This window comes from Pelmatolapia mariae, linkage group LG17 (genome assembly GCF_036321145.2).
Source record: "Pelmatolapia mariae isolate MD_Pm_ZW linkage group LG17, Pm_UMD_F_2, whole genome shotgun sequence".
Classification (NCBI taxonomy): Eukaryota; Metazoa; Chordata; class Actinopteri; order Cichliformes; family Cichlidae; genus Pelmatolapia; species Pelmatolapia mariae.
The window spans coordinates 35,759,200-35,784,542 of NC_086242.1; the positions used below are offsets into that span (position 1 = coordinate 35,759,200).

Below are 25,343 nucleotides of genomic sequence, written 5' to 3' on the forward strand. Positions count from 1 at the left end.
CAAGACTGATTACTTATTTTCAAAAGTAATTAGTTACTTAGTTACTTTTTAAAAACATGATTTACAACCTGAATAGGTAATAAAGCAATAGATCTTTCAGCCCAATTCTACTTTTTCTGCATAATCTATCATATAAAATGTAATCAAATGGAAAAAGTCTCTTTTTAAAATTAGTTTTATTAGTTTTAATCTTTTAACTTTATGCATCAAGCAAAAATTAAATTATATGCAACATTCTCTAACTGGTGCAGGTGTGCCGCAGCGGCAGCGGCAGTAACGCGTTACGCGTTACTGCCCATCTCTGTCAAAAGTTTATTAAAGCAAAGACATTGAACATTCTTGAATGTCCAAGTCAGTCACCTGATCTTAACCTAACTGAAGGCTAAACTTCAGACAAAAGGTACATAAACAAAAAAAAACTTTAGTAAAGGCCTGACATTAAAGAGGGGGGGAACCCAGAGTCTGGTGTTGTTCATGAGTTACTAGCAAAGGGTTTTCAACCAAGTTTAGAGACAAACATTTTATTTTCAGTTATCAAATTTCTCTAGTTACTTTTGAGCCGCTGAAATGAAGGGACTGTGTTAAAAATGCTTTAGTTCTTCACATTTTTATGCAATCTTTTTGTTCAGCCTACTGAACTGAAGTTTAAAATCTGCACTTCAACTACATCTGAGTTCGTTTAAAATTCATACTGGTAATGGAGAGAACCAAAATTAGCAAAAAGTTTTCTCTGCCTAAGTATTTATGGACCTAACTGTACCTGCAACTGCCATTGAAAACATGCATGCATGATAGTTTGGAACAAACTACTGAAAGTGAGAGGAGGAGACCTGTCAGCTAACTGAATTCTGCTGTCGGACACAGTGTGACACACCCTTCTCTGCAGCCCCACCCTCCTGTTTGTGTTAAAAGTTACTGTACCCTAACTTTTAACACAAACACTGGGTGTGTTTCGCAAAGTGACATCCTGTGTAAAACTGATTTAAATAAAATTACATTTTTAATCTCTCTCTCTCTCTCTCTCTCTATATATATATATATATAATATTTCCTCACCTTGTAGTGTTTGAGTGTGTTGAGCATTGTCACCTCCCCAATAACCTCTGAGCTTGCATCAACTTCCTCAAGAGGAAGGAATAATCCATTCTTCTCATATTCTGGTGGGAATAATAACAGTAGGTGTTGATAGTTTGTAAAACAAGGAACAGTGACAACATAGGCAGTAAATATAATAATCTAACTGTTCAAGCATAAAAACAAAAGGTCAAACCATCTTCAACAGTGCAACATCATGTAACATGTAAGCTACATTTATTCTATAGCTTTTTGTCAGCAACTTCGGAGCTTCTCTGCTTTGTCTGCAGCTCTTAAGCCCTAAATTTGGACATAATATGCAGATTTTTAATGCACGTTACAAATATACAGGGCAAGTTAAAAAGATTCAGTAAATAAAGGAATCTCTGTATGTGTATCTGTTCCTTGCCTCTTTATACCACTTCAAACCTGGTTGGTGGATGCAAATCACTTATCACTTAAGACATGCTAAAGACATGCTATTATCACTTCTTGCAGGATCTGATACCTACCTATGCAAACATCCCTCAGGGGAATGTTGTAGGGGAAACCAAACTTGGCCTTGAAGCTGGACAGAATTTTCTCTTTGACCTGCTCCACTGTATCACAGTCGAGGGCATTGACCTCCAGAGGCTCACTCACCTCCCCGTCAGTGCCCACAGCAAACAGCACTTTGAGCTTCTGTAAGCAGAAAAAATAGTAATCGTTAGCATTTCTGTATTGCCAGATTACCAGCAATATTTCACCAAAGGTGGGAATTTAACAGGAAAGTGAGACAGACAAAGGGAAAACACACAGTAAAGGGCCCTAGGTTTGACTAGAAGCCATTGAACTTTGTATAATTACCATTTCAAACCAATGAGCTAAACTGGTGCCCATATGGAGTTGGTTCAATTGATAGCTATTCAGTAGAACCCTCCATATGATTTCCAAAGAGATGTTGATACAAAGTGGGCTAACTTTGAAACATCTAAGCAAGTCAACAATCAAGAGATGCTCTCATGAATGGAAATACAGCAAGGTGCAAATCACTGGTTACACTCAAGGACAACCTCAAGCCAAAGCGCACCACATCATCTGTCAAATATGGTGGAGGTATGTTGTGAGCATGTATGGCTGCCAGTGGAACCATATGACCAGTGTTTATCAATAATGTGACTGCTGACAGAAGAAACAGGATGCTACAAAACTGATTAGATCAGCTCCACAGTGCAAATGGATAATCACCCAAAGAATTCAGCAAACGCAACCCAAAAGTTTCTCAAGGCAAAAAAAAAGAAGTAATGAAATATTCTTTAGTGGCCACAATCTTAACACAACAGATAAACTTACTCTGAGCACAAAACCAAAACTAGATAAACTCACAAATAAGCAACATTTTGAAGTAATGCCACCAGCATGCACACAACTGAATTCATGCTCATCAACAAACCACAAAAAACGTATCAACGCTAACCTCATTTTCCTATTGTGCAAAATTTTGGTGACTGGTTAAGAGTTAAAAAAAAAGAAAAGAAAAAAAGAAAAGCTGTTTCACACTGCAATATTTTAAGCAGCATCTTTGGTTCTTTGCAGAGATAATGTACCTTTATTCTCCTTCTGATTTCCTTTAAACTGGTGGCTAATGCATGTGTCATCTAATATACAGAAATTAGCTCTAAAGTGAGACAGTGATTTGTCAGATTAGATTAAAGTCTAAGAGTCTGAAGAATGATGCAGCTCTGTTATAATGCACTGTCAACACACTGCAAAATGTACAGAAAATTATCATGCATTAGAATCTCACCAAAGTAAAAACGCGTGAAGCTACTGCAGTTACTTTCGAACACGGGATTAAAAACTAGACAGCTGGCAGGTTGTGCTCACGCTAACTGTTAAAACATTAAAGCCCCTGAAACTTTAAAACAAAGATTAGTCACCAAATAACAACCAAAGCTGAGGTTAAGAAAATGCCATCCTTGGGTTTTATTCACTAAATGACTGTATGAAACCACAGCTTCACAAAATCTGGCTCATTCCAAGACTGTGGGTGCAACTTCATCAGTGACTCAGATGCAACTTTCTTCAGTACTTCAAGCTAAACAACAGAAACAACAATTCAGTTCTGTTCATTTAGAAAAAGTTTACAAATAAGAACATTGTTTAAACATAGTTAAGGGCAAATATTCTTATTACGTTTTATGTTATTGCCAAATCAGGCACTGACTCCCTTACATTTAAAATGGCACATGGTAGTACTTAAAAAGTTCCTAAGATGAAGAATAGTTAATCTCAGATGCATGAATTGGGGCGATTAGCTTTTCAGCACCTTGCACAAGGTTATTATAACATGCACACAAGGGGAGCCGTGGTTCTAACCACCAACCAATCAATTAGTAGGCAATGTGCTCTACTGAATGAACCACATGTATTATTTACCTGTCCAGGTTTCCTTTTATAGTCATTATTATATGCTATGTTAATTTTAAAAACTGAAACAAACCTGCTATTTTAATCTAGGTGTTAAACCAGGTCTGAGTTAATTTTACTGCCCATAACAATCAAATTTAAAAAATTAGGTCTGACCAAGCAAGTACTGGTGTCTTCTCTACATTATCAGGTAGGGTGTGTCCCACAAAGCATGTTGTACCAGAATGTGGGTTTATTGGTGTGTTTGATCTATGTTTCGCAGAGATCTTCCACTTCCTAGAATTCAGTGTTTTAATCAGAAGTGTAAGTGCCTGCTTCCTTAAACGGCATTGGTGACACCTCGAGTGTGTTGTTTGACAACGTGCTACATCTCATTTGTTAGAGTTGCAGGTTGGGGCTACATTCAGTGGGGTGCTCGTCAAGGGATTATATTTAGTTTCTTGTCACCATAGCAAACATATCACACTTGCGTGCATGCTGAAATGGTGCTGTTTTTCAGTTTCACGTGGTTCACAAGTTCACAAGCCTTAAAGAAAATGAAAAAAAAAGCAGTAGATTTAGTAGTGTGATTCACTCGCCCTGTTTTAAGAGTTGTCTGTTGCACAACACCCAAGAGATTCAGAAAGATATCCTGAAAACAAAGTAAAGACATGGCAGTGTCCCACACCCCATATTAGAAAAGGACACTCAAACATTTGGGGTGTTGGTCTAGAACTGCTGTGTGCTGTTGTGCTTTTCTTTGCCCTCACTGTCCCCAACACACGCACCCGAGAATATTTAAATGAGTTCTGGGTTACCGTATGTCAGCAACAAGTTAAAGCAAGGTTTGAACTTACCAAACTAAGGGAGCAAAAACAGAACTAGTATAAGGAAGTATTAAATATTGCTTCCACATGTATAAGCACAACTCCCAAACTTGTGATGGGCTGTCAGAGGATTGCTTTCATGCACGGTGCGACTCAGTTGTGCATACACTTTGTTATGCAGAAAGTATGAGTGTGTGTTTGTGTACCAGCGAGCTGAAGTCCTGAGCCTGCCACAGCAGCCAGTCCTCGTTGAGCGTGTATAGCGCTTTCTCTGTGACACAATCCACTGGGCCTTTTGCAATCTGCTGTGTGAGGGCGCTAACCATCAGGAACAGGTGCTGGCCAACAGTTTCCTGTGGAAAATCAGAAACAGGAACTCAGTCTGTCAACAGAGAAGCTGAGGCAACGTTATAAAGAAACTTTTGTTGGTGCAGAGAGGTTTAGCTAGAAGCATTGGTGGCTTTTTCTGGCTCACTCTGATTAGTTGATGTAACTTAACGTGTGTCACATATTGTCACAGAGAAATAAAAGATACTCAACTGTTATAATTTTACAAAACTGACAGAATAATGCAGATCTAATGTCTGTAACCACAGCGATGTTTCCTTTAGCGATGGCTAAAGTAAGTGAACGGAGGATGTGGAAACTGAACATGATGTTTGTCAAGTGTTGCTTCAGACCTATACATAGCATGACTGTGACTTTGTAGCCCATAAGATTTACTTTCATTGTTTCAATGCTTTAATATTTTACATAATAGCTATAGAGTTTTTCTGTAGTTCGTATTGTAGCCAAAAAAGTTTCAAAAATATTTGAATGAGAAAAAATGTGAATCAAAAGTAAGAAGAACTGAAACAATGAAACTGTTCTTTAAGATAAACGCTATTGTTAGCATGCGAACAATCATACAGCCACATGCTGACGCAAGCATTAATACAGGCATTATGTTGAGCTCTTCTTCTTTCTCTTCTTTGAGTGTCTTCTTCAGTATTAACAGTAGAGTTTGGATAACTGAACAATGTGCTGCTTTGCTATGTTGAACTGTAGTGCGCGTTTTCATTTAGTTAACAACATTAAATGACACAACTTACTGGAGATAATTTAACTGTTTTTCTGGAACCAGACCACACCCTAAACACTTCCCTTGCAGCCTTTGGTCATACCTCTATAAATAACTACTTGCACCACTTGTGCTGATCCCCTCGGTTTGTCAGCCTCTCTCAAAATGATCACGGGGATCTGCCAGGCTCGGGGTCAGTCACAGGTCACCAATTCAGCCTTCCCAAAACTAGTCTGTTGCTTCTTTATCACTAAATGTTTGTCATTTGCATGCAGGTTGGGGTCTGTGGCTGTAACACATCCATAATAACAACTACAATAATTTCTTGGAGTGTTTAGGCAGCAGCAGCTAATGCAGCAACAGGCTCATGGATAATATACACTAATTGACAAAAGTAAGACAATAAGGGCATTAAAACACATGATAAGTTGTCCAAGTCAGAAGCTGAATTTTCAATTTAGGCAAAACAGCAAAGACATAAAACACTGAGAGCAACAAACCCGAAGGAAGCCGTAGAGGCAGATGGACATCCAGTTGGTGAGCAGCTTCTCCACTATAGATTCAGTGCGTCGGAGTAACAGCTTGGGCTGAGCATTGCTGCTCTTCTGCATAAGATCCTTGAGCAGAACCTCCATCACCTCCGTCAGGTATGACAAGTTGCTGTGGAGTGCTACAGTGAGCAGAGATGCTACTGCACATCTGAAACAGAAAATTAAAAAAGGAACAGGTTAGAGATGAATAATTGACAGAGCTCAAGTGCAGAACGGATTTAAAACCATAAAAGAAAAAACAAAAACAGAAGTGAGGAAAAAGTGACATGAATAGGTAATGAAAGGAGTGAAAAAATAGATAAACCCACAAAGTAAAAACTGCAGTAACACAGGGGCAGGATGGAAAAGAAAATATGAATAAAATTAGAGAAGAATCACTGTGAGCAAAACAATTGTACAGTGTCATATGTTTTAAATACAAGAACGGTTTTTGATACTTGGATGAAGATCTCTTAGAGTCAATGACTGCCTGAAGTCATAAACCCATGCACATCACTAAATACTATTTCCAGTATATTCAGGTCGTTGCTCCAGCTGCCTCCAGGTGCTGCTTGTTTCTATTAAATAAAAGTATCCTCTGTTGGGTCAAGATCAGGTGACTGACTTGGGCACTGAAGAATGTCCGATTCCTTTGCTTTAAGAAACTCCTGGGTTGGTTTTGCAGTATGTTTGGGGCCATTATTAAATTAAACTGTGAAGCACTGTCCGATCAGTTTTGCAGTATTTGGCTGAATCTGAGCAGAGAGTACAGCCCATTTAGTCAAATAAACAACAAACAGAAGTGACCCATTGATACTAGAAGCCATAAACATCTCATAAAATTGCTACTACTATGTTTAACAGATAACGTGCTCATGAGCTTGAGCTGTTTCTTTTCCAGCCACCTTGGTTAACCAAGATTAACTTAGGTAATCTTGGTTAAAACTGTGCAGTCTCTTTTACGTGTTTTCTGGTTTAATCTGTGTGTTTGGTGGTGGTTTGCACCATTTGTATTTCCACTAAAAAAGGCACCTCTTTATTTTACACTTTGACAACAGTAAACCTTTCTCTTTGAGAGAGCTCTTTACATGGCTACATGTTTTGAAGAGGGTTGTCAGTACCCCCCGTCCCCCAGTCAAAACAAAACAAAATATATTGCCAATGAGACAGTTACATAAAATACAGCGTCCCAAACTGACTTGTCTTTGATGGTGAAACTCTTCTCTTCCTCGAGAGCATGCACCATGGAGGTGAGGAAGAGCTGGTCCTGGATCAGCCTAGACAAACCTTGGCAACACTCATCAAGCTGAATCTTCACCACATCCTGATCCCAAGATAACATAACATTACGTCAGATGGCATGAAACCATGAAAACAACTACAAACAACAGATGATGTCAAAACCTACCTGACTGATGTCTTTGATACAGGATTCCATCAAAGATTCATTCTGAAAAACAACAACACAGCTCTACTAAACTGACACCGATTGGTTATCTTTCACAGTTCACAGAATAAACTTGTCATGAATCAACATTTGCTTTCTTTTGAGCTTCGTTCACCTCAGGAAAAAAGATTCTGCTGGCAAAGTGCTTGAAATCCAGGAAAGGAATTGTTCCAACATTTTCCAGTAGATCAGCGTTTTCTGTCTGCAACTCCACAAAACCTGTGGAAAACACCCCAGTGAAGCTGACTTGATAAACCGCAGGCTACGTGCACAAAGTACAAAGCATGAATGTCTATGGTATCAGGTGAAAAGTGAACTTGTGAAACAGGCAAGTTCTTGCAGGTCACAAAAAAGAGGTAGTGAAAATGTCTGACTAAGTCAGTGCAGTGTTGCAATTCACTGATTAATACAAAAATGGCAACGTATGACTGCATCCTATAATGTCATTCTGTTTTACCATCAGCCTTATTAGTGTTATATGACAAAAACCATAAATAGGAACTCCATGTATGCGACACTAGGCAACCTGAGGATAGTGAAGCTGTAAAATACAGGCCAACGTATGATAAAGTTGAGGCACTTATCACATACGATCAAACGCAGTTCAGATAATTTGGAACTCGCAGAGAACAAGATGCAAATGTGTCCTGGAAGATAACGTTGAAAGATTACAATAGGAAAACTTTAGAGTATAAAACTAAAAATAAATAATGCAAACTTTTTAATAGCTGCTACTTAATTTGTCAGAAGTATTTTAAATGACAATACTGGCAGGTAAAGCATAAATCCTATAGCATTATGGACTGCAGGGCAGATGAATACCAAAGCAACCAGGTATACATTTTAAGATTACATGCAAAGGAGTTGTAAAAATCACAAAAACGATTCATGCTTGTGTGGCAGGGGTGTGGTCTCTGGCCTGCTGCAGTGGAGCGGTGGTGTAGTGAGCTCATGCGGTGGTGCTGGATGTCAGAGGGGACAGGTGATTATTATGGGACTAATGACTCTCTCCCCTTTTATAGTGACGGAGGAGACTGGCGTTAATTTAATTTAATTTTTCCCTTTTTTCTGAGTTAACATCAATAATTACTTCCTCCAAACCGTCACTGTGTCTATTAGATCCCATGTCTAGAAGTCCTAACAATAAATTAACATTTTGATCTTAAATATAATCAATCAAAGAGGAATGGTTTATTTTTTTTTAGTCTGATTTGTGATTTCTGAACTCACAGGACAGAAACAACATTAATGAAGATTACAAATGATCTTGTTATGGCCTCTGAGAGTCGAGTCATATCTATGTTTGTCCGGCTAGACATGAGTGTAGCGTTTGATACCCTTGATCACAATATTTTATAACAGCGATTAGACCATGCTGTAGGGATTAAATGTGCTGCGCTGCAGTGGCTTGAATCATATCTATCTAATCTGGGGAGATTTCAGACACTGCACAGAGACCTGCCATCTTCAGAAGTTTTCTGATGAGTCTGCAGTGGTTGGGTGCATCAGCAGGGATGATGAGACAGAGTACCGGGCTGTGGTCGACTCATTTGTCATGTGGTGTGAGCAGAATCATTTGCAGATCAACATGGCAAAGACCAAGGAATTGGTGGTGGACTTCAGGAAGACCAGGAAATGCTTGATCCCTGTTTCAATCCAGGAGGTCAATGTTAACATTGTGGATGACTATAAATACCTCGGAGTATACAGTGACAATAAACTGGACTGGGCTAAAAACACCACAGCACTTTACAGGAAAGGCCAGAGCCGACTCTATTTTCTGAGGCAGCTGAAGTCCTTCAACATCTGTCGGACAATGCTCAGGATTTTCTATGAGTCTGTTGTGGCCAGTGCAATCCTCTACACTGTTGCATGCTGGGGCAGCAAGTTGAAGGTTGCTGATGCTAACAGACTCAATAAACTGATCCGCAAGGCCAGCAATGTTGTGGGGATGGAGCTGGACTCTCTTAGGGTGGTGATGGATGTTATCCAGAATAAAGACAATGCTGGATAATTCCTTCCCTGCTGGCTAGCCACAGGAGCACGTTCAGTGAGAGACTGAGATTACCAAAAAGCACCACTGAATGACACAGGAAATCATTCTTGCCTGTGGCCATCTCTCTGTACAACTCATCCACCTAACACACTGTATACTGCTATAGCTAAACCCTTTTTGCACATGCTCTTTCTTATTCTGATATTTATTAGTAAGCGACTTATATATATGTATATATTGTGCTATTTCTTACTTCTTGCATTGTCTGTTTTTGTTACTGTTTGTACTGGAGCACAGTAACCAACATAATTTCCCCTAGGAATCAATCAAATATTCTGATTCTGATTCTTCACGCACTGGTCGCACTAAGACCAGTTCTACTAGTCAGTATTATTAGAAGGCATAGCATACATTTTTATTGCTATGCAGATGATAACCAGCTCTATCTGTCCATGATGTCAGACAGATACCAATTAGTTAAACCATATAAATAGCTAAAGACATAAAAACCTTCACAACCTCTAATTTCCTGCTTTAAAATTGAGATATACTAAAGACCTTCTTGCTGTTAGGCTATAGTGCTAACCACCATGCCATCTCGTTGACCACTGACATTTTCAAAACTACGATAATACTGAAGCTGATGTACTCTAACCAGATACTTATTTGGATGGCATTACTTTCAGCCTTCAGGAACACTGTCAGTAATCTTGGTTTTAACCAACATATATCTTTCAGTGCAAATATTAAATAACGTAAGGGTGCTTTCTTGATTTGCAGAATATCTCTAAAATTTGAAACATCGTGTTTCATGCTTCCAGTTTATGCATTTATTACTTCTAGGCTGGACTACTGTAATTCATTATTATGTCAGGTAAGGCCTTCCCTGAACATTTCAACAAGGGTCTATTACAACAGTATGACTTCAAGGTAGAAAAATTCACTTTAGTCGATTAAGTGGCCTGCCTGCAGACCAGACCTTATACAATCCTGTATCTATTCTGACTAAAATATAGGTTTATGAGATTTGCAAAACATAGCATTCATTTTTTGTTTACATTTAATGCAGATAAAGTGATGTATTTTTAGGCTTTTTTTCAAAGTTTGAATCAATCATTAAATGTTTACAGATACTCAAGTAAAATGACAAAGGACCATGCTAAAAGCTTACAGAAATTTTTTGGAATATATTTTGAGATTAATTTGTTTAATTCACATGCTGTCTATTTCTTTCTTTCCGGAATTTACTCATGTTTAGGGAAATAAAGACAGCTGATACACAACCTCAAACTGGCATATTTAAATGAATTATATTTAATCTATTCATAGCAGTTATTTCTAAAACTGCCCCAAGTAGTTTGAATGTGGCTTTGCAAATGTAACTTCTCTGGTAACTTTTTTTTGTGATGTCTTTTCACATAGACCTCACTTCCTTTTAATGTTGCACAACTGTGGAAAATTTTCTCCTCTGTCAGATAAACATTTCTGAAGCTGACAGTACAAAATATTTCTTATGTGCTTGGGAGGCACATCCACAGAGGGACACACAGACCTCTACCAGCTAGGCAATGGCACCCCAACTAACATTTGGTACTGGGAAGAAATCCTTGGACTCATTGTCAACCTGTGCTGGGGCAGTGGGACCTAGGTTCCTCGTGGTGCATGACAATGTCTGGCCTCATGTGCCCAGGCAATGCAGGCAGCTCCCAGACTGATTATTTTTCCCTGCACTGTGTTTTAAAAGCTTTTCTTTAATTTTTCGAGCAGTATAAATTGTACATCAAAGTGATGCTGTGAGATTTTGTGACTGACCTTGTCTGATGTCATTCCTGATGTTGAGCTCGAGGTCTTCCACAAACTTGTTCATCTTATCAGCGAGCCTCTGCTGTTGTCTTTGGTAGAATAACACCACTGCAACATACAGATTATAGCACAATGCTAAATAATGGTATAGTTGTTAAAGAGTTGACCTGCACATCCTTTTTTAGGCTGGTTATGGACTCAAATTCACTTCTACATTGTGTTCTTACCAATAATAATGGCTGGTATCAGCAGTAGGACAAGGATCAGCATCAGAAAATAATAAACTGCAGATTTATCTTTATTTTCCAGTTCAACAGATTTGTCTCCGTATTTTATCTATAAAAACAAACAAACAAAAAGAAAAACAACAAAAAAATAAATCACATGGGATACAGCATACTAAACTGGGAAAAAAGCCTTACATGTTTACATACTGAATTTTTCTTTGTTTTTCGCTACACTTTGTATAAGATACTGGTCACTGCATTAGTTACACGTTGCTAGTTCCATGTTGGGTTCCTGTTTGTCTTCAGAACTGCATCATTTTTTATTGCATATCAACAAGGTGCTGGAAACATTCCTCACAGAGTCAGTATTGACCTGATATTATCACACAGATTCCACCATAATAGTCTGTGCAAACCGTTGCCTCGGTTTCCTGTTCCTAGGTGACAGGAGTGGCACCCAGTGGGGTGCTCTGCTGCTGTAGCCCAACTGCTTCAAGGTTCAAGCATTTGGAGATGCTCTTCTTCATAGCTTTGTTGTAATGAGTTGAGCTACTGTAGCCTTCCTAAAAACACTCTGTTCATTCCCCTCTGATCTCTAACATCAACATAACATTTTCCACCCAGCAAACGTCAGCTCACTGTATATTTTCTCTTTTTCAGTCCATTCTCTTCTAAACCCTAGAAGTGGTGTTGTGGGAAAAACTCAGTAGATCAGCAATTTGTGAAATACTCAGAGCAGCCTGTCTAGCCTAAACAACCATGTCACGTTCAGAGTCACGCTGAGCTTGAATTTCAGCCATTCAGCTTTACCATGATATTCCTGGTTGGAGAGTTGCAATAATGAGTAGGTTAACAAGTATACTTAATGAAGTCTATGTGAAAACATCCTCAGTACAATTTTAGTGCCTGCAACTTTAGCACATTACTGTACTAAAATATTGTAATGTTTTTATCTACTGCCACAATAAAATTGACATTACATCTCTACACAACTATTTGGTTTGGTTAACATGAAAGAAATATTTACCAATATCTGTTGAAATTCAGGGTTGGTTGGGCTTTCAATCTCACAGGTGAAAGAGTCAGTGTTGTCACTGGTTTCTTTGGCTTCCATGGTGCAATTTTTTGGCTTGTCTTGAACGCCCCACACTGATAACTCATCTATCGTCATCTCCAGCTTGTCTGTCTTTTTCTAAATGAAGAAAAACAAAGGCTACATTTCAGTGAACTGATGTCACATGATAAAAAAAATATGTATGATAAAAAAAATTAATTTTTTTAAAATTACCTGAATGGTGATGTGCACATCTTTCCCTGTCCTCGTGGCTGTGAAGCTGGTAAACTCAGGGTCTGGATAGTACGAGAGTTTTGTGGAGCAGTTCAAGGTTTCATTGGCTACTTTCAAAAACATAGTGCTGCTAGAAATGCTCAGAGCTGTGGGTGAATCATAGGTGAGATTCTGCAATGAAATTAAATGCACACAAAAAACAACAAGACGTGACCAAAACAGCATAAAACATCACAAATTCAGACACACTGTAATTTATAATTTTTGATATAACATGGCTGGTTAACTTAAGCAGTAATACAAGGTGTAATGTACCTGAGAGTTGATGTATCTGGGAAGTCTGACATCATGCATGGCGTGGCTGTGCATGACCCCTTCAACAAAGTTAAGATGGGACCCAGTGAGTGTGATCTTCCTCTTCCCACTGCAGGGCACAGAGCACCAGAGAACATTTAAAATCTCTGTGTCTGTCTTTAACTGTACCAAACAATATTTTAAAAAACTCTGTTTTAGTTGACTTATGTTGGCATAAAACTAAATACATATTATTAAGAAACCAATGCCTAGGTAAAGATTGGTGCTTTAAACAAACTCTTAAATAAAATGGGGTTCCTTTTTAAGGTGATAAAAGAAACTGAGATGACAGAATTTCCTTTTTCAGTTGCAACTAAAAGCGGAAGTAGCCTTATAGCAAAAGACATTTTTTGGGAAGTGGCTCTCTTTCCCCATCAGATGACCCAGAACTTGTAACGGTTTCTCTGCTGCTTCCTAGAACACTTCTCAAAAATACGATTGAAATTACTGTCAAAGCAGCGGGGCTAGACTCAAAAATAGTTTTGCTGAAGTTTTGTCACGATTCACTACTGTTGCTTTAGCTCGTTTATTGATGATAACACACTAGATGTGTCACTTTAAGTGTGTTGTAGCTTCAGTGGAGCTCAAAACTTTAATACCTCTGAGCACATTTTGAGTACATCATGGCAGCTGCAACGACAAAGGCTTGTAAAGAAGAAGGCTAAATTACTAAACAGACAGAAAGCTTTCTTCATCGCTGTGTCATGTTAATTTAATATTACTTTTTTTTTTTTTTTTTTACTTTTGTTTTGTTGGTTTGGAGACAGTGTCAGGAATGTGACATCAACCAAAGTCTTAAGTTTTACAAATGAAGCTTCTGTCTGTGCTCAATGAGGAAGATCTGTAATTACTCATGTGCCTGCTTTCCTGGCTGCTCTGCTATGAGTCTATTTCTTTACATTGCCTTCACTTTCACACGCTGTTATTTTTTTTGCCCACCTGCTCCGAGCCAATCAGCCTCCACTATATGTGGTTTAAATCTCAGTGCTCTTCTTTCATTCCACCTTACAGGTTATTATTTTTGCAACCTACCTCCTCCTCATCTTCACCTCACTGTGTACAGTCAGAGCCCTGTCCAAACCACCACCAACACCTGGGCTCCAGAGAGTCCTGTCCTAACTCCTAACTGGGATTCTGTTCTGCCATGAAGGGTAATTGAGGTCTAAATATATCTCAATATATCATGTTCAGTTTTACATCTCTGCTTACTGAACATTAGAAGTTTCTGGAAAGTCTATATCTAAAAGAGATCAACAATCTTTCAGCACAATAAACATACCTAATCCAGCTGCTGCTGGGAGTAATGTTGGTGCATGATGGTAATGAGCTGTAGGTGATTTTAGCTTTGCCATGGCAATGACCATCTGGGAGGAGAAGGCATACGCTGACCACACCTTTGATGTCTGAAGTGGGAATGTGGAACGTCAGACTGAAACCAGTGTTGTCCCAAACAGGAGATCTGACCAGAACACACACACACACACACACACACACACACACACACACACACACACACACACACACACACACACACACACACACACACACACACATACACACACACACACACACACACACAAAGTCCCTGACATCATCATAATACTCATAAACTGAGAACAGACAAAAGCAGAGTATCAAAATTTTCCACAACATAACTAAATGCGAGTGTAAACTACCAAAGTATGTGTTTCATAGTTTGTTCAAAGTTACTTTTACTGTGATTACCAGATATATAAACAGTAAAAACAAACTTAAAAGCCCATAGAAGCAGATCATTAATTAAAACAGAAGAAACCCCCAAAACAAAACAGTGAAAATAAATTACTTTAAATTCCTATAAAATCCTAAAATAGGACAGTGAGCTTTACTTTCAGGTTTATGCTGAATTAGTCTGTCTGAGAGCAATGCTGAGAAAAGAGGTGTGTCGTTTTTTATTCAAACATTTAATCTATATTTCAGTATAAAGTGGTGTTTGCCTGGAACAATCTTTAGACTTTACTGTGTCCAAAGCACAAACTCTCGATTGTGTATAAAGTGACTTACTCTTTTGGAGTACAGTCAGTATCTGCCTGGATCCTCACTGCAGTCACATCATCGAGGTTACGACCTGACAGCACTGCGTGGTTTCTACCGTAGAAAGACACCACACTGGGAGTGATGGAGGAGATCTCTGGGATCTGACAGCAAGACACAAAAATGATCAGTTTTAATCCACAGCCATCAGCTGATGTTAGAAGCTCTGATGAACATGAATAAGGTGTCAGAGGAACAATGAGTTTGAGGACTGAGGTTCAGACTCACGGAGAAGTTTTTTCCAGACTGCACATTTTGGCAAACGCTGTCCTGCAGGAGGAAGCAGAGGGAATCAATATGGCAGGTTTACTGTCACTGTCTAAAGAAACTATGTAGGAATGATGAGAATGGAAGTTCTGTCTTATTTACAAGGAAAACATTGAAACTAAATTTTGTAAAGCAACCTAATTGATATTTGTAAGTTGTCATAATCAGTTAACATATTATTGTATGTAATATAGCTGCTTTTGAGAAGCAATAGATATTTGAACGTTAGACCAACCCACCTTTAATAATGATCAAAAGATATCAAAAGTAATGTAAACTTAAAGTGGAAGATTTGATTATATGATAAGATAAGATATACTTTCTTATTACCAAAGGTTATGGAATTCCTTAGGGCAGATAAAAGGGATACATCAAAATAGCCTAAACATGTAGAATGGTATCAGTGAAATAAATATGACAAAACAAATATGTTAATGAGGAAAATCCTGAACTAGGCAAACTAAAGGCATGAATTATTACATTGATCTCTATTTGATCGGCCCAGGAACATCTGTTTATGTTCCATCCACAACCAGCTTTGATGCACTGCTGACACCTGAAGAGAAACAATCACATATTAGTGTTGAGATCATCAAGAAAATGATAATGTCCAAAAATACAACATACAACAAAGAGACTCCTCAGTAGTAATACATTCTTCTTGGTGATGACACATAATGTTGTGTTATTAGTGATCCATCTTCATAATCTTTATAATCTGGACTTGGACTTACAAGACTGAACTTGGTGGTCCACTGATGTCAGAGCAGTTGGTCAACTTCAGTTTTTCTGACAGTTGTGTTGAACCAAGTCTAAATTTCACTGTGACATACAGACCTGTTAAATAAAAAATAATATGATCAATGTCATAGCCTTCAGTTACTACTTTTTTTTTTTTTTTTAAATCTATATTTAATGAGATGCAACATTTTATAATAATGAACAGCTCAGATTTGTCAACTAGTAAAGAATATTTCATCTGTCAGAGTCAGCTCTGTAATGTTTCTATTTTACTGTTTGGGAGATGTTGCAAATCAATAAGCAGGTCTGACTGCGAAGTATTTTATTCGTTGGATAATCTATGAAAAGTCACTGACCATCAGCAGGAAGTGTACGATCAGACAGGATGCAGGTGCATTGTGGGAACTGTGGAGGAGGGTTATTTGAAGCACAAATTGAGCCGGAACTTGCAGTGAACTGACAGGCAAAGATAGGTGACACTTCCTGGCCCACAGTCAGGTGTGTGTGGATTTTTAGTAAAATCTGAAAATGAAGATCATAAGTGAACTATATTTGAAAACCAGAAATGATTACAGTCCCGAGTGTGTTTGTAAGCTGTACCTGTCCGTTTGTGTCCTTTTCAACTTTGTGGGAAATCATTTTGTGTTGGGACTCATCAGGAATGGACAGCCAGTCTGAATCTGTGCAGTCATCTTCAAATGTGCAGCTAGGAGAAGAAGAAGAAATGATCACCAAGTTCAGAATTGTTTGGAGATGTCAGCTGCATGTGTTGTTCCTCTCACCTGCTTTTAGAGCCACACCAACCACAGTATGGATCCTGTGCAGACCAACACTCCTGCACATTTGTGTACGTGCTGCACTTTGACACAGGAACTCGCTTCATCTAGAACAACAAACGCTTTAAAATGCAACACAGGTACATGTGACATTAAGATAATTAGTTAAATAATGTAAGTACCTGGTTTCTAAATAGCACATACACATGTTTACGGCCCACTGGATCCAGACGTAATTTGGGAAACACTTTGTGGTCATCACTGGTCCTGTAGAGCACCGTGGGACAGGCAGCGTGATAGTTCCTGTCCACAGACAGCTGACAACAAGAATTTGTGAAAATAAGAATTTATTTATTTATTTTTAATTTGTGCTGAAACATATTCCAATTAGAGTTATACAATGGACATAGGCATAATGTGTAGACTCTTAGCTTTAATTTAAAGGTATTCACATTCAAATTGGATGAAGAGTTTAGGAGTTTCAGCTTCTTAAAATGTGTCATCCTCTTTTCGACAGGATCAAAAGTAATTGGACAAATGACTAAAGGCCATTTCATGGGCAGAAGTGGGTAATTCCTTCATCATGTGATGATCAATTAAGGAGATAAAATATGGCGTTAGTTTTGTGCCACTATTCTGAGCGCACGTAAAAAAAAAATTCAGCGCACGTAAAACAAATTTGCAGGTGTAAGTGTTGCATTTTGAGGAGAAATTTATTTTGAGCGAAGAAAAGCTAAATTTAAGTGAACAAAATTCATTGCTGCGTGCAAAAATGTATTTCAGTGTTTGCTATTATCCACACACACACACACACAATAGCAGCCCCTCTCGCTCAGTTTTTGCATTTGCGCTTGCTCCCAATGTGTTGCTTGCGCTCTCAACATTTCTGCCCGTGCGCGTTCAGCTCTTTCTGTACACCGTTATATTTGTGCCACAAAACCAGCCAATCACAGACTTGGATGCAAAAAAATCTGCTTGGCTGTTTTGGTCTCCAATCAGTTCCAAATGACGAAATGCAATAGCCCAGAGTCCATTTCGTCCAAAACTCAAACGAGGCAGTGGCGGAGGAACACAGAGTGGCGGACTCTTTCTGGGTCACAAAATAAACTTTTAAGATATTTTCATGCGAGAATGGTGCTGTGTAAACTTCAAATATCTGCTCGATTTATCAAGACATCACATATTTGCATAACTGCTCTAACGTTTTCGGAGATGCCTGTTACCCACCAGCTGACCGCAATAGTTGGACTGGCCATTGGGCATACCGGGCATTTGAGAGAAGAGAATGAGAGAAGAAGAGGCAGCTGCGCAGCAAAGACACAGAATAACTCCAGCTTTGTGTCTTTTTCATTGTAGCTGAAGTACGGGACAAACTCTGTTCCTTTTCACCACATTACAAAACGCGCAATATTTTCTCTGAATACTAGACGATTCCGTTTTTTACCGGACGGTTGGAAACTCTAATAACTAACCTTATAAATAAAATAAGATAAAACAAGTTCAACATCAATAATATCATAGCACCCGCCCAGCAGTATATAAACTCCGTCATGCTAGCTAGCACGCAGTACGAGTTATTGTAACTGACTGTAAAAAGTCAGCATAACGAAAATAAACTACACCTAAACTTGGTTTATATCTGACCCAGATAGACTGCAGGTCATAACTTCTTACCTGAAGTTCAGTTCACCGCTTCGGGTGGCCTCCACCACTTGCTAATGTTACGGAATCTGTGGAAGCTCCGCAATAGCCACCACCAAACAATTGAGTTATTTTTACACATCTCCCAGCATCTGGCCAATCCACCACCTTTCAGCGTTTATACCGTTACGGAAGAAAAAAGGGAAAAAAAACCCCCCATCGGCCCATAAAAACGAAAGATCACCATCGGCCCACTGGGCAAATGCCCGGTATGCCCGATGGCCAGTCCAGCTATGCTTTCTAGTCACAGCTGATGTTTGCTGGAGCCACAGCTGTAAAAGCTGCTGGTCATGATATCGGTTTGGATATGTGGTGAGAGGAAAACATGATACAAATCATACATATATACCAACAAGACAGTGTACATCACTGTCACAACAGCGTTTGTTTTAGTTCGAAGGCTTTATGGTTTTTCCTATAATACCTGGTGGTGTAGTGGCCGATTTTTTGTCAGTTCAGCCTTATATTATTATGTTTAACCCGTGTGACCACCCGGTCAGCTGGTGGGTAACAGGCATCTCCGAAAACATTAGAGCACTTATGCAAATATGTGATGTCTTGATAAATCAAGCAGATATTTGAAGTTTACACAGCACCATTCTCACATGAAAATATCTTAAAAGTTTATTTTGTGACCCAGAAAGAGTCCGCCACTCTGTGTTCCTCCGCCACTGCCTCGTTTGAGTTTTGGACGAAATGGACTCTGGGCTATTGCATTTCGTCATTTGGAACTGATTGGAGACCAAAACAGCCAAGCAGACTTTTTTGCATCCAAGTCTGTGATTGGCTGGTTTTGTGGCACAAATATAACGGTGTACATAGAGTTGAACGGCACGGGCAGAAATGTTGAGAGCGCAAGCAACACATTGGGAGCAAGCGCAAATGCAAAAACTGAGCGAGAGGGGCTGCTATTGTGTTTATATATTAAATGTACTATTTATAAGATTTGGGGAAACCTGCAGTCAGCTGAGACTGAAGAAGTCACTTGGATGAGTGACGAAACGTTTCTCCCACAAAATGCTACGTCCAGATGAACAGAATCAACTTTTGGAGATTTACTTTCCTGGATGATTGAGAATGCATCAAGACGAGGCTGCTATTGTGTGTGTAATATAGCAAACACTGAAATACATTTTTTGCATGGAGCAATTAATTTTGTTCACTCAAATTTAGCTTTTCTTCGCTCAAAATAAATTTCTCCTCAAAATGCAACACTTGCACCTGCAAATTTTTTTTTTTACATGCGCTCAATTTTTTTTTTTTTTACGTGCGCTCAGAATAGTGGCACAAAACTAAAGCCATAATACAAGGCCTGGAGTTGATTTGAGGAGTGGAAGATCTTGCTGCGAGCGGACAACATGCAGTCAAAAGAGCTCTCCATGTCGGTCAAATGAGCCATCTTAAACCTGCAAAAACATCTGTACATCATCAGTAAAACATGATGGAGGCAGTATGATGGCGTGCATGGCTGCCAGTGGAACTGGGACACCAGTGTTTATTTATGATGTGACAGGAGACAGAAGCAACTGAATGAACTCTGTGGTATATGGCTAAATGCAGTCAAATTGATTGGACGGTGTTTCATAATACAGGACAATTACCCAAAACATACAGCCAAAGCAACCCAGGGTTTTATGAAAGCAAACAAGGGGAATATTCAGTCAATAATTCAGTTCAATAATCAGTTCTGTGATGTTCAGTGTTTAATGTACCAACTGTTAGCAGCTGTGTACCTGTTGCTAACTAGTGAGAAGTATCATAGCACTGAGGAAGATAACGGGAACAGAGCAGTCTGGAGCTATTTAAAACCTGCAACATCAACTGGTTTTTTTTAATTTGTATGTTTTCAGTAGTTTCTGATTTCATTTAAAACTTCTTCTTGTTTACCCTCTTACTCTTGTTATATTGAGTAAAATACGTGTTGGGAAGCTTTAAGTGCCTTTAGGGTCACATCTCTCATCTCTCCACTCCACAAACAACACCTGCATGTGTGTGAGCAGATGAACTCACAGTGAGACTGAGAGCACACAAAGAAACTATAGACACCACAAGTTACAACAGTTTGCAGCAAAGACTTTATCAATGAAATGAAATGAGACTAATTCAAATAAATAAGGTGAAAAAAAAGTTTAAAGTGAAAATATATAAAAAAGTTTTGCTTGTTATTTATCTTGAGCCAGTGGTTGTTTATGGTTTTACAAATAGATGCTAATTCAACAAATATATTTTGGTGACAGAACTATTTTTCATGTTTGTTTCATGTGAGGAACTCAAAGTGCATTTCAGGATGATGAAATGGCATCTTAAAATCAGGCTGGTAAAATAAGTACTTTATCCACAATAATAGATGTTTCATTTCATACAGACCTTAATGAGCTGCCCATCTCCTGTCCCAATGAAGAAAACCATCCAGCCTCTCTGCCTCACTGCCAGCACAGAGGTCATGTAGCTGTGCCTGAAGAGGACTGCCTTTGGTTTCAGGATCGTTGGCTGAGAAACAAACACACTGATCATCAGATCTGATATTTTAGATGTCTTTAGATTAGAACTCAAGATGGTCAAAATAAAAATAAGCTGTCATCACTCCAAACCTAATGAACTGCTGTTTATGGTCATCAAACATACTTAAGAAGAGTCCTTTTCATCTTGTTTTTAATTCACCCAAACAACACATTCATTATTTGTGTTTACACCTTGTATAATCACATACTCAACTTGAACATGACTCAAATATGAAATAATGCTGAATAAACTGAACTGACTATGATGCAATTTTCTAATATATTCAAAAATGTGCAATTTCAAGTGAGTGATGCTGATTTGTGCCTTGTGTTTTGTTCACAGCATTTCATGAAGTATGTGGATAATTATTATACTGATAATGAATCTTTATCAAGTCATATTAGAGCACAATGACCATAACTGACATCTGTCACCACAGCAGCAACTCTGCAAGTGACTAATTAACTGACCTCTCATTAGGGGCATAACAGTGTGGGGACAGTGGGACTGAGAATTTAGAGCCCCACTGGTATGAGGGACCGTTGTAATGTTGAGATGAAAAGTGTCTATTCCTTTGCATTTTAAAAAATTATTTCCAGTAATCATGTTTAGAACCGTGAGAATAAATTGGTTGAGTGACTAAAATATAATTCCAAAAAGGTAATGGCTCTCTCATAGCGCCTTACAAATGATAGACAATGGTTTAGTCCGTCTCGTAGTGGGATTTGCCTTTATATCACAGCAACACAGCAACATGGGGGTATCAAGGAAGACAAAATAAAAAAGTAGAAGAGAAAGCAAACTAATCAGCAGCAGGTATGACAGAAAAATATTGTAGCACAAGGGGAGCTAGAAGCAAATAGAAGTTCTTCCAAGTAATCATTTGTACTGTCATCAGTTTCAGCTGAAAGTTTAACATTACAGACTTTAAGCAGCATTTGGCTGATTAAAGTCTGTTGGACCAGCTGTGAGGAAGCCTGTAAATTTAAGGATGATGAAATTGTATTCAAAAAACACAATTGCACTTTTTAACAAAAACTAAATAAACACATCCATAATCATACAAAAGCCAACTTGCAAACTTTAAAAATGTTCAAAACAGAATCAGAATACGTTATTAATCCCAGAGGAAATGATGTCATCACAGCTGCTCCAAAAAACTGAGGACAGAAACTACGCTAAATTAAATAATGCATTATAATAGAAAATATAACAAAATAGCTGTAATTATAAATACAGACTTGGTTAAAATTAATGTCCCTTTCTTATTATATTGTTTTCATTTTTTCTGCAGAGGACAATAATAAAACACTGCCAGCCAGTTCACCATTGTAGGCTTCCTGAGTACAAACGCTCAAATATTTTCATGTATTAAACCACACAGTATATCTGACTGACCATGATCAGTGCATGTTGTGTTTGATGACTTAAAACATTCTATTAAATCTAATTTAATAAAAAGTATTTAAAGTGCTGCTGTTAGGCCAACTGAACCAAAGAACTTTAATGTGTAGCTGTGACCCCTGCTCACAGCTGCACATTCAGATCCTATGGACTCCAGCTTTGCTTTGATGAAGTCAAACATTATTCAATGAAACCCAGTTTGTTTATCACATGCACCATTAGAGATACCAGCACTTTAAATATTATGACTCCTTTTTCTTGTGTCTTCAATAAAACGTAGGAAATATTCACATGAAAATGTGGAGGCACAGGTGGAAACTACATTCAGGAGCCATTCAGAACATCTTTAGAAGTTATACAGCGACCCACCGTCACTTCTGATGGCACAGAGGTGTAGAAGTCTGGATCTTTGTCGGTGTTTCTGCTGTAATCAGGGCTAATGTCAAACACCATCAGCTGGGTGTTGGTTTCTCCTCCATCCACACTGAACACGCCGCTCCAAAGCACCGGCTGCTCCCCCGGGATGACCGAGGAGGCCACGAGTCTGCTGCTGTCACCGTCAGAGATACTGAGACTCACGCCCCGCAGAGACTTGAGTGTGTCACTTTTGCTTTTTTTGCCTTCGACCCAAATGAGACGAACTCTGTTTGTTTGAGCTGAGAGCACGTTGGAGAACAGATAGATGGTTGAATTAATCTGAAACCCCTCAACAAACTCCACATCACCTTTACTTTTGATCCCATGTGTGCCTGAAGCTCCATCACTTATAGAAAATATACCTCCACCCTGTTTGTTATCTGTATTATGAAGGTTGATAGTCTGATGATTAATACCGCACTTGTTGTTTTCAGACTGACTTTCTTTTTGTTGGATCGCGGTCAGAATGTAAGTGTCATTCTGAGTTTTCTTCACATCCACCAGAAAGCTGACAGACCTGCTACTGCTCTTCAGAGGTCCCACCTGGATGTGTTCCCTGTACAGAAGTTTGGAGATGTTCTTCAGGTCCAGAACCTCGCAGTGACCGCAGTCATCGTCAGTCACACCACAGCTGATCAGAGAGCCATTCTTTGTGAAAGGCAACAACATGTTGATGCTGAAAGTTGAGTTCCGATCAGCTGTATCAGAAACCCGGTAAAACTGCACATCATCCTGCGGGTTTCCGGTGTTTAAGATTCCTCTCTGGGTCAGACTGTTGATCAGAGTCAGATCGTGGCTCAGCTGGTACAGCCTCTCCTCTGTGGCGATGTAAAGCCTGTTGGAGGTTACAGCGAATTGGCGTATGTCTCCATCAAAGGTGAAGCCTCCATCCTCCTCCAGACACAGACCCAGTTCTCCCCAGAGAACAGAAAGCAGAGCGAGCAGCAGGATCATCTTGTAGCAGCAGTGATACTTGTGCCTGAGACACCGTCATACACTGAAGGTCTGCATGGCACTCTGCTCTGTGACACAGTGCCTCTAGACTCGTGCGTAAAAGCGCAGTGCGCCTCTGCTGAAAAGAGAAGTGCTGAAAGTAGGAGGAAGCACGCCCAGCTAACAGAAAAATCAGATTTTAATTTTAGGATTTAACATCATTAATATGTTCCCTCAGCTGTTTTCTCCACTTTCAGCCATGTTCTCAAGTCTGTACAGTTTAGTGTTCATCAGACCCTCAACAAAATCAAAACAATGACAGCACTCAACTGCTGAGAAAGCGTTTGGTGAACCTTCAGTAAGTTGTTACACACTGAAGGAAGACAATGTTCATCCAGCAGCACGCTGAGGTTTATTAATCTGAAACATACCTGAATAATAGATCTGTGTTATTGTTGACTTCCATTACCGTGACTGGCCTGTGTTACTTTTGTAAGGGATTACTTTGCCAGTCTTTTATTTGTGTGATCTGCCACCTACTGGAGAAACTCAATATCGCCTTAGAGCCACATCAGGTGAGAGCAAATGAGCTTTTTCGCTCTGTACTGTGATGTCAAAGGATACACACTGTATGATTTTAATAAAGACAGAATATTTCCATTCGATGTGTTTTTATGTAATTTGAACTTTACATCAGTCGCGTTGAGGACTGGTCCACTGATCCCTGCAAACATGAAATCTGTGCTGGCTTTGAAAACTCACACAACTTCCTACAAGTTCTAACGACAGAACCACTAAGGCGACATCTAGTGTCAGCTCTATGAAATTATTTTCTCAAGTTTCTGGCATCCGTTAAATGATCACTGGCCAAAATATGATAATATGACTTCTTCTCTTCTGACAGAGATCACCAGACTGTTATTACCAACAAATGCCAGTAATAACAAACTTTTTATTTATTCGTATTTCTGATGCTAATCTGAACAAAGTGATGGTAATAACACAACTGCGACACACCAACCAGGACCCAGCCAGAGCCCTAGCCCGAAGGCGGAGCACACTCAGAACCCCAAGTCCCCAAGTCAGGGCAGCCAGGCTACCAGGCCAGTAACCTATGTCCGCCAGCACAGACCCTCCCCCAGCCCTGCTCCATGCATCTGCCAGACAAACACCACCCAAAGAGCCACCAGATCTTCATCCAGGTCATGGCCACAGCCCCTGGGTTGAGCCCTCCAAGAAACCCGTCCCTAGGGAATCCCCAGAAACCACAAGCCCGTACCTACCCACAATATCAACCACAATAATGAAGTCGGGACAAAACCACGACCCCCCCCCCCCCCCCCCCCCCCCCCAACTAGGTGATGGAGCTGATCAAAGGAGCCCAGAGGGATTGATCTAATGTTGTGGCAGAGGCTTTATCAGGACTAATATGATCTATCAGATGGTCCATCTTGAACATCCGTTGACCTGTGTAGTGCACTCTATGTAGTATTTTTTATTGTATTAATTGTAGACTGGGATTTCTAATCAATTTA

At 39.2% G+C, this 25,343-nt stretch overlaps 1 protein-coding gene across 1 annotated transcript in view; it reads right to left on the reverse strand.

The window, feature by feature from the left end:
- Positions 1-23,878, reverse strand: part of plxnc1 (plexin C1) — a 33,214-nt gene extending 9,336 nt beyond the window's left edge. Inside the window, exons 1-23 of the mRNA XM_063460538.1 lie at positions 22,828-23,878; positions 20,920-21,042; positions 17,034-17,168; positions 16,858-16,958; positions 16,676-16,781; positions 16,432-16,597; positions 16,069-16,171; positions 15,815-15,890; positions 15,296-15,337; positions 15,038-15,171; positions 14,274-14,453; positions 12,956-13,064; positions 12,641-12,811; positions 12,380-12,544; positions 11,353-11,461; positions 11,135-11,233; positions 7,442-7,545; positions 7,288-7,329; positions 7,079-7,203; positions 5,850-6,048; positions 4,496-4,642; positions 1,587-1,755; positions 1,057-1,157 (exon numbers count right to left, since the gene is read on the reverse strand). Coding sequence (XP_063316608.1) covers positions 1,057-1,157; positions 1,587-1,755; positions 4,496-4,642; positions 5,850-6,048; positions 7,079-7,203; positions 7,288-7,329; positions 7,442-7,545; positions 11,135-11,233; positions 11,353-11,461; positions 12,380-12,544; positions 12,641-12,811; positions 12,956-13,064; positions 14,274-14,453; positions 15,038-15,171; positions 15,296-15,337; positions 15,815-15,890; positions 16,069-16,171; positions 16,432-16,597; positions 16,676-16,781; positions 16,858-16,958; positions 17,034-17,168; positions 20,920-21,042; positions 22,828-23,829 — 3,708 coding nt within the window. The 5' untranslated portion in view covers positions 23,830-23,878. The remainder of the gene's footprint in view (positions 1-1,056; positions 1,158-1,586; positions 1,756-4,495; positions 4,643-5,849; positions 6,049-7,078; positions 7,204-7,287; positions 7,330-7,441; positions 7,546-11,134; positions 11,234-11,352; positions 11,462-12,379; positions 12,545-12,640; positions 12,812-12,955; positions 13,065-14,273; positions 14,454-15,037; positions 15,172-15,295; positions 15,338-15,814; positions 15,891-16,068; positions 16,172-16,431; positions 16,598-16,675; positions 16,782-16,857; positions 16,959-17,033; positions 17,169-20,919; positions 21,043-22,827) is intronic.
- Between the last annotated feature and the right edge of the window lie 1,465 nt (positions 23,879-25,343).